The following is a 12,513-nucleotide window of genomic DNA, read 5'->3' as shown; positions in this document are numbered from 1 at the left end:
AAGCTTGCAGGCTGCAGAAGGAAGACTTTTTTTTAACCCCTGAAAACGAGAGTGCAAGTTGCTCAAGAGGAAGAAAAGGCTACCGTCCATCTGCCCACTTGCTTATGATCTATAAGGATTTATTCCAGTTTTTCACCCTAGTGTTTTTCACACTAGTGCTTTCATACCATTTGGAGAGATTGATTTTTTTTTTATTAGGGATTGAGCTGCTTTTTCAGCACTGTAACAACCCCTTGGTTTTAATGGAAAACAAGAACAGTGCTGTCAGGGTCTTGACCATCCTGCTATGTTGCCCTTACCTTGTAACAGCACAGTTAATTCACACCATGCATCACTACTGTCTCTATGATTTCGAGAGGCTGAGGTGGTTTATTAGGTGCCCTGACATACCATTTTGGGGAAAAAATGAAATATGCATGACGGATGAAAACGTCTTGCAAGACGACATGTATTTTGATTTATTCATGCATCTTGATTTGAAAGCTGCCAGGAGACCTCACACATTTCAGCTGAATCATCATTTGTGTGCCCTGGCAGAGTAAGGGATTCTCGGGAAAGCAAGTCAGAGGGGGCTGCTTATTCTGGATATGCAGCTGCAATACCACACTAATGGATAATCAGTTATTTTAAAACACCTATAGAATAGAAGTATGTGAAATCTTGATGTTAAGCCTTCCGTTTCTGATACAGGTGTCCTGCAGTAATACTAGAATATCTTGGTTAAAGAATGTGAATGCAGATTTAAGTACTAGTGAACACAAGAAAAATCAAAAAGGTCAGAGACTTATAATGAGCTGTGTAGACTGTCTGGGGACCAGTTTGCGTGACATCAGCAAAAGCAATTCTCTCTCCACCTTGCACCTTGGGTCTCTGTTTAACCTTTCAAAAATAGCCCTTGAGCATGAGTGCTTGTAATGCTATATTGCCATATAATGACATTAACAAGACACAATGTCTGGGTGGCTCTGTTAATTTCTTTATCTTTGACTAAAATTATCCAGGGGGCTATGCGTTGCAGCATTTTGGTTTTGCCAGCCATAAGCATCAAGGTGAGTCTAGGGCCGAATGGTCACGGCAGACATCGTTATGAATCATGCAAACTAGTATAATGAATAGGCAGAAAGGGCTGTCATTTCAAAATCTAAGTGATTGATTTTCGATAATGCTTCACCTCTGAGCAGAGTAACCCTGCTCCTCTGTGTAGTCAGACAGGTTTCCCCATGTTTGGCTGCCTCGGTTGACAGGCCTGCCTTCCGTTACAGAGCTGCTGCAGAGAGGCGTGACGACGACCACCAATCTTGAGGGCTGGGTGGGGCACCCTCTGGACCCCATTGGCTGCCTGTTCGGCACTCTGACTGAAGCTTGCCGCCTGGAGGATGACACTTCCATGGATACAGGAGGTAGAGACACTGGACAACAACTGAAACTCCTCCATTTCCCTGAGCTCTTCTCTCCTAACCTTCCCTGTCTAACACAGTGCACGTTCTTGTTCCCTAAACGTTCTCTGGCTTATCCGATTCGATGAACTCCTCAGCTGTTGCTCAGTCAGTCACACCTTCCACACAGCTTCCACCACAAACAAGTCTAAAGAGCTTCAGTTCTGCGTCCAGCTTTGAGGTGAATCTTAAGTGGTTTTGCATTGCAAGAAAAGGTTTAAGGTTTGTCCACAGACCTTAGGAAGGGAGGACTTCATGTTTTTCAGATAAATCATGTGGTCAGTGATCGGATATTTGTGTTGAGTACTTCCACTGCTAGGTGGGGCACTGAATTTTCTTTTGTTGAACCCTCACAATAGAGCGTTTGTCTCCTGTAAGAAAAATGCAGAGGGGCGCGCTGTTTCAGACGTGCAGTCTGATCTACGCATTCCTGACAGCTCTTTGTTCTTCTGCGGCAGCTGTAAACATCTGGCGTTGCTGCTGGTGGTGCCTCCTCCAGCAGCCACAGGGCTGGTTTGCTCTGCCCTGCCCCTGAATGCAAGTCAAGTGGGCACTGTATGATGCTGTTGCACTGGAGGGAGGTAGTGCCCTTCAGAAGATATTCACAGCGATTGCATCGTGCCCCTAGTTAGTACCAGTGCTCTACCAAGACAGTGATTCGCAGTAATCAAGGTCAGAGTGAAAAGGGCTCCGAATCATCTCCCGAAATTCCTGTTGTTTATCATGTTAGCCCTCTTTGAGAACCGTGACCTGGTTTTCTGAGTGGATAAATCTCAAGTCCAGATCCATCCCCTAATAAATAGGATTGGCTTCAGATAATTTGCTCTAGGGATTTAAGACAGAGCTTTGGGGTCTCAGTCAGTGCCAGCAGATGTTAGTGTTTTTCTCCCTGCCTCGCTCTCCTGAAAACAGACAATCTTGTACACGTGTATGAAAAACACCTCCCACAGCTGGACACAAAGGAGAAATAAAAACCCATCTGTGTAAACATCTCGCCTTGTACCTCTGGCATTACGGCTGTGGTGGTGTGAATTATTCTTGAAATTGGCTGCTATCCTAATGTTGCGGCAGGGTGCCTGAATGGTCCCTGGAGGGGTGCAGTTGGACTTTTCACTAAAACTGAAAACTGAACCCAGCATAATCTACTTGAACTTGAACTTTATTGCCATATGTAACCGGTACTGGTACAATGGAATTCTTACTTACAGAAAGTCTCTCGATTGTAAAACAAGTGTAAAAAACAAAACAAAGTGCAAACAGTGCATCAAGACAATGTACAAACAAACAATAGACAAGTAAACATGTAGACAGTTTGAATGTAAGCAATACAGACGTGTCAACAATGACTGGAGATGTGCAATAGATAAGAAATCCTAAAGAGGTAGATGGTGATGGTGTAGGTGTGGTCCGAGGGGGATGGCTAAATGCGTTCGCCAGTCTCACTGCTTGTGGGTAGAAGCTATTGAAGAATCTGGTGGTAAGTGTCCGCATGCTCTTATATCTCTTGCCTGAGGGCAGTGGGGTGAAGAGCTCATGCCCGGGGTGGTGACTGTCCTCTGTGATGGCCAGAATTCTACCACGGCAGCGGTCCTCATAGAGCCGTTTAATCTCGGTGAGACCGCAGCCGATGATCTTCTGGGCCATATTGACCATTCTCTGCAGTGCCTTCCTTTCTCGCGAAGAGGTGTTGCCATACCACACGGTGATCCTTCTTCTTATGAATACATTTGTTCTCTGCTTCCCAGACGTTCATAAGAAGCGCCGGTAGTATAAAATAGGAAAGCCAGAATGTTGATTTCTATCATCCCTGCAACCTAGCTGCTGTCCAGAGCAGAAGGCGGCGCTCTAACTGGGGCTGACTGGTTTCCGTTTTCCGCCTTCCTTGCGCAGACTCGGGCGAGCCCAAGCCGCCAGTTTATCACCACGTGCCGGTGTGGGGGTGCCAGGACAGCGGGGAGTCGTACCTGGCGCTGGCCCTGGAGGTGGCGCTCATGGGCATGGGCCAGCAGCGGGTGATGCCCGAGGGCCTGTACGCCCAGGACAAGGTGTGTCGGAACGAGGAGCAGATCATCGCCCGCCTGCAGGAGCTGGAACTGGACGAGGTGCTGGTTCAGACCCTGCGCAAGCAGTCCATTCTCCTGCTGGAGGGTACGTGCCACCTCCCCGTGCTGGAACCTGGGTCAGGGAGATGCTGACCTGCCATTCCGAGCCGTAGCGGAGAATATACTTGATATTGTCCTGAGTCAACTTGATTGCTTATTTTTATTTTTGAGCAATGAACGCCCTTAGTGACGGAGTCCTTGAACCCAAAGATGTCAAACCACAGACTTGTCAGTTGCAAATGGAAGGAAGAACAGCCTTTTCCTCAAAGTGCATTACCTGGGGTTTAAACCTCAATATAATACTGAACCAGGTTAACAAATTTTCACTGCAACGTATTTTTTTTATTAATAGAGCTGTGTAATTCTTAAAAGGGTATTTTGTTTCCTCTCTTAGGATGATCTCTTACATTCCAACATCCCCAGACAATATCTTTAACCGCAGGCACTTTCTGCACCTCTAGACCTCTCTGACTTCTGTTAAGGTGCTTATTTACTCTTCTGAGGGTTCCTGCACCCCCTTTTGGTGAGCACAGAGGAAAGCATTTCCTGGGTAGCATACAGGACATAGGCACAGCATCTGTTTTAGCCTGGCCTTTGGGTTGGTTTGCTGAATGCATTCTGTCCAGGGGGGGCTGTTCTGACATGTCTGTCTGTGCTGTGCCAGGTGGCCCATTCAGTGGGTTAGGAGAGGTGATCCACAGAGAGAGTGTGCCCATGCACACCTTCGCCAAGTACCTCTTCTCTGCCCTGCTGCCACACGACACTGACCTGGCCTACAAACTGGCCCTGCGTGCCATGAGGTAAGAGCCGCCTCACACCTTTACTCCACCATGACCAACCTGAGAGGGAGGCTGGGACTTCAGATCCAACAGTAGTGCCTTGAATTGACTGAGCGCTTCTCATCCTACAGGATCCCAGAGTGTTTTATTTATAGAACTAGACGGTTTCCACCCACCAATGAAGTGCAGCACCTAGCTGACGTTCTGGGCCAGTATATACCCTCCACTGCCCAGATTAATTCATCTGTCAGTTGTATTTTTTAATCGGACTTTTAGATAGGCTAGAGTGTGCAGGATCAAAGTGGAATTTAGCCAGGACACTGGGACTACTCTTGCCGTGGGATGACGAGCAATCAGTTTACATGTCTCATGTGAAGGACAGCACGTCCTGCAGCACAGTGTCCCCTTGACTGACGAATTCTGAGCTAGAGGGAAGAGCAACACCACCAGCACTTTCAGCAGCAGAGTCTCCCATCCCAGTACTGACCAGGCCCGGAATTCAGACTGGTGATGCTGCTGCAGCAATACAATATTTTGATGTGTTCTTTATGGAAAATATTTTAATTCTGTGGTATACCAAGTTCCAAAGTTAATCTTTAAAGGAGAGTCTGACGGACGCGGTCTTCTGCACCTTAACATGGCACAAAACACAAGGGGCGGAGACAGCTGCCGTACACAATCCCTGTTTTGTGGGCTTGAAAAGTTGACTCTTAGTGAACTACATGTTATAATGAGTTGGGTCCCACTTTAATTAGAAGCATTTAAAGACATCAAAAGGAAGAAATCGAGTAAACAGTTCGAGTCCACATACAGTGGAAAATGACAACCAACAGCACAGCGTGTGATCTGCTATATTGTCAGCACACGTCTCCCAGACTGTAGCAAATTCTGATACGGGCCCCACAGTAATATTGTGATGACTATCTTCTCAACTGACCACAGACTGTACTCTGGTTTTTCATTTTAAAGGTATTGAAAGTCTTCTGTTGTTTAATTTTCCACACCGATACAATGCTTGAGATCAGCTAGCACACCGTCTGCAAGTCAGGTGCAAGATGGTTTGAAGTTGTCATGCTGTTAAATCCAGATTAATATACTCGACAGATAACCTGCTTCTGATTTTCTTACCTGGTTATACAGATGATCCTGTGAAAGAAATAGGAGTGTATTAAATATATAAAACTAAACTGTTTTTTTAGACGTATAGAATTTGATTTTTAAACAATCTTTGTGTTTGCATTTGTCTTCTGCGACCCATGTCATTTTTACATTTTATACTAGGTAGTGTTTAATATATTTTTCTAAACGTCTTTGTGACTGTCAAGTTTACAAATTAAGGATCACAATACTGAGAATACCTGGGGATCAACATTATTTTTCTCTTCTAAATGACTGTTTTGTAATACTGTAATACTTGTAATAGTTATAATTTGGGAATGGGTGTACAATTTTGTGTAGATTTTAATTTTAAATGTAGACCTGTGAGTTCCTGGATTGTTATTAAGAAGCCATCTTAATATAAGAGTAATTTACAGGGGCTTTTCACAGGGTTGCATATAAATAAATGAAATAAACACAGGACACTGACCGTAAGCTTCAGGTTACAGGGTATAATTGTAAATTAACACTGAAAATTCCCTTCAGTTCTCACTAATCACTGTATTTTTTCTCACCTACTGCAATCCCAGTTACTACAGTGCAAGTGTTTTTATATGATGTCAATAACAAAGATAATCTGGTTTTAGCACTGTGCCCTGTATTTCTAATTGGAAAATCATTCATTTCCTTTTACAATGATGGAGCTGTGTGCTATAACCTTTTAAGCAAAAAGTTAGCTCAACAATTTTGCAGACTGATCCCTGGCTGAGCTGAACCATCATGTTTCCTGTAGAGTTCCTGAGGGTACTGCTAATGCAAAATCAATGGCATAGCTTAAAACTGTAAAGCAGCTCTGTAGCTGCAGTAAAAGTGAGTGCAGTGGGACTTGCACTCTGCCCATGGGCAGGTCTGTTACAGATGCTTACGTGCAGCTTTGATCTGCTTTTGCGGATACTGTACCTGATTGGTCAGGGGGCTTCATATTTATTTAAAAACAAAATGCACTTCCCATCTAAACGGGAATCATCCACTTTCACCATAAGCATTGGAACATTTTTAGCCACTTACTGGGATGCTGGGAAATCCCTCTGCTTCCTGTTTGTGTATAATCCTCGTAATCTTTATTTAACTCCTGATTATTTGTTTTCATCCTTTGATATCCTCTATATGGGGATATTTGCTCCCTGAGTAGGGTTATTATTAGTATTGAAAAGTAAAAAAATTGTGCACCTTGGATTTCCTGTCTCGTGCGTTTTGCTCTTCTCGTGAACGAGGCAGGTAGATGGGTAAACCCTGCTTCCAGGGGAGGAGCCTGGACAGTGGTCACCCTCTCCACCTCGTGCCTGGAGTGTCAGGAACGGGAGTGAGCAGTGGGGGGAATGGTAAGGAGTTTGAACACTTCACACATCGAGGACCGGGATTTTCATCGCGTCTTGTTTTTTTTGTCTACCAGGCTCCCTGTGTTGGAGTCGACAGCCCCCTCAGGAGATGTGAGCCACCCACACCATGGCATCTCCATCGTGCCCAGCCGCTACCCACGCTGGTTCACCCTGGGCCACCTGGAGTCCCAGCAGTGTGAGCTGGCATCAACCATGCTAACCGCTGCTAAAGGTGGGTACACAGTACCGAGATACGTTAGCAAGCACCGTGCATGCCTCTTGTGTTTGCTCATTTTGTAGAGTGCCATGAGAAATACGGGATCATGAAAGATATATTAAATCAAGACGAACACCATCACCTCCATGGGTCGGACTCAGGGCTTGTGATGCAAAAATGAAAAAAAACACAGCTGAAAATTGAGCTGTATCCAGATTCATTAACTTAACTGGAAAGGCAGCCAGTGTTCTGCATCACAGCTGTTCCAGTAAGGCTGTGTGCAGACTGTAAAGCAAGGGGCCACTGCCAGTGTAAAAGCAGGACAGGAATGTAAATTGCTTTGCATTTTTCCTCCCCCCCCCCCCCCCATTTGTAATTGTATGGCCAAAACTGTAATTTGGTTTCAAAGGCGTTGGTCTTGGAGTTAGGAAGAGAAAGAGATTTATTTTTTTCCCCCTCCTTGGTTGGGTCCCTCAGGAGATATGCTTCGGTTGCGAACGGTGCTGGAGGCCATTCAGAAGAACATCCACTCCTCCTCCCTCATCTTCAAGCTGGCTCAGGACGCCTTCAAGATCGCGACGCCCGCAGACAGCCCCCCAGACATCACCCTGCTCAACGTGGCCCTGGAGCTGGGACTGCAGGTTGGGCCGTTTGTTTCCCGTTTGGTGTCACGTGACTCTGTGAAGAGCCCCCCCCCCCCCCCCTCCCTTTAAGGCAGTTGGTTATTCGGTCTCTGTCACTGCTGCTCGACGTGAGCCGTGTTGCCCTGACGCTGACGTGTCCTGATCTCCCCCCCCCGCAGGTGATGCGGATGACGCTGTCCACTCTGAACTGGAGGCGCAGAGAGATGGTGCGCTGGCTCGTCACCTGTGCCACTGAAGTCGGTCAGTATCAATCCACCCTATCCCTTCATCCACCTTTCCCTTTCTGTCCACCTTGCTTTCATTTCTTTTTTAATTCCTCTCCGCTCTTCATGCTCTTCTTTCTTTCTCATCAAGCACATAATGTCTGTGAAGTGTGTTCTGGTTTTGTATAACCATTGTGGTAAGGAGCCTGTTTTTACAAGTCCCTTCCCCTGAGACACTTAGACTCGTTTAGATAATAATGTACTGTACTGGAAGGAATATCACCTTTATGCCTGACAAAATATACCTCCAAGCTGCTGGAAATTCTCTTAAAAGCAGTGCTGATTATTAGTTTCCATTTGTACTCTTAAGACTTCCACATGTCCCAGATGGTAAGAGTGAAATTGGTCATTTTTAAGTCTTGGGGGACATCTTTACTGTACACTTGTAGCACTCTTGCCCTCTCCTTCTCTCTTCTAAGTGGGCTTCTTTCTCGTCTGCTCAGGTCTGAGGGCACTGGTGAGTATCCTCCAGAGCTGGTACACGCTCTTTACCCCCACCGAGGCCACCAGCATCGTGGCGGCCACGGTCATGTCCCACAATACCATTCTGCGGCTCAGCCTGGACTACCCCCAGCGGGAGGAGCTGGCCAGCTGCGCGCGGACCCTAGCCCTGCAGTGTGCCATGAAGGACCCGCAGAACTGTGCCCTCTCGGCGCTCACGCTGTGCGAGAAGGACCACATCGCCTTCGAGACGGCCTACCAGATCGTCATCGACGCCGCCTCCACGGGAATGACCTACTCCCAGCTCTTCACCATCGCCCGCTACATGGAGCACCGGGGCTACCCGCTGCGGGCCTTCAAGCTGGCCTCGCTGGCGATGACCCACCTCAACCTGGCCTACAACCAGGACACGCACCCCGCCATCAACGACGTGCTGTGGGCCTGCGCGCTCAGCCACTCGCTCGGCAAGAACGAGCTGGCCGCCATCATCCCCCTGGTGGTGAAGAGCGTGCACTGCGCCACCGTGCTGTCGGACATCCTGCGCCGCTGCACCATGACCGCTCCGGGGCTGGCGGGCATCCCGGGGCGCCGGAATTCTGGGAAGCTCATGTCCACAGACAAAGCCCCCCTGCGGCAGCTGCTGGACGCCACTATCAGCGCTTACATCAACACCACCCACTCCCGCCTGACGCACATCAGCCCCCGGCACTACGGGGAGTTCATCGAGTTCCTCAGCAAGGCCCGGGAGACCTTCCTGCTCGCCCAAGACGGACACATCCAGTTTGCCCAGTTCATAGACAACCTCAAACAGATCTACAAGGGCAAGAAAAAACTCATGATGCTGGTGAGGGAGCGCTTTGGATGACTATGCCAAGGCACATAACAGGAGACAGCTGTAGTTATTGTTCTTCTTTTTTTTAATTGTTACTTGTCTTTTTTTTTTTTCTCCCCCTTGTTTTCTTTCCGTTTCCGTGGTTTTTGAGCAGGCATCATAACGCAATGTGGTTCTGCCGGGTTGGAAATTGTGAGGAGGGGGGGAACCTCAAACATCTTACGTGGAAAAAAAATAACAGAGGTGGACGTTCATTTTTTTCCCCCAGAGTTTCGTTCTGTCACACAAATTTCACGATCGTGTAGAAGTGGCACGTAAAAACCAAATTCTGAGCCAGGTTGTACTCTCCTTTGCAGCAGGTAGTGGTTAAGAAGTTCTTGAAAATCAATGTCGTACCAAAATGCTGGCTGCAGAGTGTTATACCTCTTTCTTATTCCAAGGATCAGCTTTAAACCTTACAAAAGGCCTGGTTGACAGTGTGGAATACAGAGCAGGGATTGAACGACGATCTGCAACACTAACCTCTCTTGAGCACCACCAAATCCATCCAGCAAGAGCAGCAGCACTGCTTCTCAGTCACGGCTTACTGACACTCTTCTTTTAAGCCTTTTTTTAATTGTATTTATTCTGTTGTAGGTCGTATTTTTTTAATGAAGGTACTTTTCAAAAGAAAAAAGGAAGAAAAACAGAATGACGGAGTGAAAGGAAATACTAAAAGTCCATTCTCAGGGATTGCTTTAAAAAAAAAAAAACAAGACAAAATAGTAGCAAAAGCATTTATGAAATTGTATATATAAAAGTGTCAATTAAAAAATGTAAAGTTATAATTATTTATGATAATCGTATGTTTTTTTTTTGGATACTTGAATTTGTTGTGGGCTGGGAATGTTGGAACATTAAGAGGAAAGACGTAAGGAAAAAAAAAACATTTCTCAGGTGCTCCTGTGTTTCATTTTTATTTTTTGGTATTTTTTTTTTCTTAATTTTGCAATGTTGTTGTGCAAGAGGAAGCTTGTAATATAGAAATCGAAAAAGGAGAGAACAACAAAGCACCAGACTATGCAGAACCACTGAGTCATTGAATCTGCCCCTCCACCTTGCTCCCTCCCTCTCTCTCGGGAGGAGGAGGAGGACGAAGGAGGCTGACCCCGTGCCCAGGCACCATGTGGAAGATGGACAGCATGTCAAGGTGTATATCTGTATGCACGACCCACTCATGCTGTGCGTTTGGACTCTGCCTTTGCCAGAGAGGTGTAAAATTCTTCTTCTTTTTTTTTTTGGACTTTTAGCCTTAGCATTTTATTAAAATATATAAAATATATATTATTGTAGATATGACTTGCCTTTTTAAGTTCTCTTTCTGGTTTTAAGAGAACTGGGATTTCACAGAAAGAAGAAACCTCTAAGAAACAGATGAGCCAGTAGAGTTGTTGGGCTATAGAGGTGGAGTCTTTTGTGCCCTCTCACTTCCTGCCTTTACTCATCTCTCTGCCACTCCACACACCTGTAGCACAAACCTTGGGCCGCACATTAGGAAAGGGCAGTGTCCCGTTTCTAGATACAAGTTTCTCTCGGGGGGTGATAATGGCATGAGATCGTGCAAGCCTTTTTCCAAGTTTGTTGTTTGCATTTCTTATACGGTTCAGCTGAAATCCAGGTTACAGAAATCGCAAGCTAAACTTCACAGCAGGAATCATGCAGCAGCGATCGGGTAGATCCGAGTTCCTAGTCCCGTCCCCCTGTTTTGTAACACGTATGTTTCTACCGGGAGCTGTGGAACAGCGAACAGCGATATGTGCCCCTGGAACCCCCTGGTTTAAGGGTTTCAGCAGTCGAGCCTAATCTTAAGTCATTTACACAGATGTAGCAACTTGTCTCGGGAAGAACAGGAGTACTTCAATTAGGACAAGAGGAGCTGAAAACGTTTTGTGTTGAGCTGCTGTTCAACTGCTGTTCCCTGAGTCAGCTGCAGTACGGCGATGTTTAAACATTGAGGTCAGTCCCAACTGCATTTTCTCCCTGCTTCCTGTCATATAGTTAAACTATAGTTGGTCCAACTGCATTGCAAGAAGAGGAGGATTTTTTTTATTTGATCACTTCCCCCTACTTTGTTTTTACTATTCCTCCCACACCCCAAGTGTTGATGTGTTAACTGTACCAGTGTTTTGATCTGTCCTAGATTTTAGAAGGAAAGAAAAAATAAATAAAAAGCGCTGGTAGAGAATGTTGACTAGTTTTATCTACTGTTTAGATTTTAATTTAAGAGAAAGTGTTTGTCGCCTCTTTGTGCTACTGAAAATAAAGGAAGGTATCCAGTATTTGTTGCCACAGAAGTATCGTTCATCAACAATTTTTTTTTGTGCAACCTCTTGAGCTAATGTCTATGAAACAAAAATTTATTACTATTTATGTAATGCTACTACCATTTTATATGATTTGTGTTGAAATTTCAGTGCTTTTCTATGAATAAAGTGTGAAACACAGACTCCCCCGTTTTCCTTTCTGCTCAGCGGTGGTGTTTTCTGGACCCTGTTCACGCACTATTGTGTGTCTTGCTCTGTTCGTGGCGAGACCATGAAAGACTTGGAAGCTTGACATCCACAGCTTGAACCATGATGGACTTTTGTAGAGGAGCATCCTCTAGCCCGGCGTCACTGGCTGCCCAGAGCCTGACGGATATCTACACCAAAGCAAAGTCGAGCTCATCGGCTTTTGGAGTTGTGGGTACTAGCTCTGTGAAGCAGATTGATCACCTCTAGAAATGAGGCCATCAATTCTCTTGGCAGCAGTAGGCCATTAACTGTTTTTTTTTCCTCGTTGAGATTCATTTTGGTAATGTGCTGCTTTATTATTGGACTATTCATTTTATTCATGGAATGTGGGGGAAATTATTAATTGGAATCTGAGACACGCTGGTATTAATGCTTTAAATGTGAATGGTTTTTTTTTCTCCAAATGTCAACTTTATGGGGTGCGAAGAAAACACCAGCAGCCATATAGTCAAGAGAAACTGAATGTTGAGTGAAAGGTATTAGGAAGGTCTGTTATAATTGCCAGTATTCCTATTTAATGGTATTGTACCAGTAGGTGGAGGTAAATTTAAACATTAATTCAAGCATGTTCAATGTTTTTTTAACTCTTTCAGTTTATGGGCACAGTGCTGCAAAGACTGTTCACTGTGTCTGATCACTGTGAAGGGATTATAAAGCCTGTGTCTTGTGCTCATCATTTACGTCCGGTAATTTCTGGTGAAGTGACACGCCTTTGATCAGGAAGTCAAACCGTGGTCGTGTCACTGTTCGACTGCCCGCAATTCCCCGAG

The 12,513-nt window shown here is 45.5% G+C and overlaps 1 protein-coding gene across 1 annotated transcript in view; it reads left to right on the top strand.

Annotated features, from left to right (window-relative positions):
- Window positions 1-11,674, top strand: part of zswim5 (zinc finger, SWIM-type containing 5) — a 64,481-nt gene extending 52,807 nt beyond the window's left edge. The window contains exons 8-14 of the mRNA XM_088598049.1: window positions 1,263-1,400; window positions 3,327-3,584; window positions 4,203-4,338; window positions 6,869-7,026; window positions 7,489-7,652; window positions 7,814-7,895; window positions 8,362-11,674. Coding sequence (XP_088454175.1) covers window positions 1,263-1,400; window positions 3,327-3,584; window positions 4,203-4,338; window positions 6,869-7,026; window positions 7,489-7,652; window positions 7,814-7,895; window positions 8,362-9,224 — 1,799 coding nt within the window. The 3' untranslated portion in view covers window positions 9,225-11,674. The remainder of the gene's footprint in view (window positions 1-1,262; window positions 1,401-3,326; window positions 3,585-4,202; window positions 4,339-6,868; window positions 7,027-7,488; window positions 7,653-7,813; window positions 7,896-8,361) is intronic.
- The last annotated feature ends 839 nt before the right edge of the window (window positions 11,675-12,513 follow it).

This window comes from Lepisosteus platostomus, chromosome 11 (assembly GCF_059453375.1).
Source record: "Lepisosteus platostomus isolate fLepPlt1 chromosome 11, fLepPlt1.hap1, whole genome shotgun sequence".
In the NCBI taxonomy this organism is placed as follows: Eukaryota; Metazoa; Chordata; class Actinopteri; order Semionotiformes; family Lepisosteidae; genus Lepisosteus; species Lepisosteus platostomus.
This window is presented reverse-complemented; position numbering and strand designations above follow the sequence as displayed.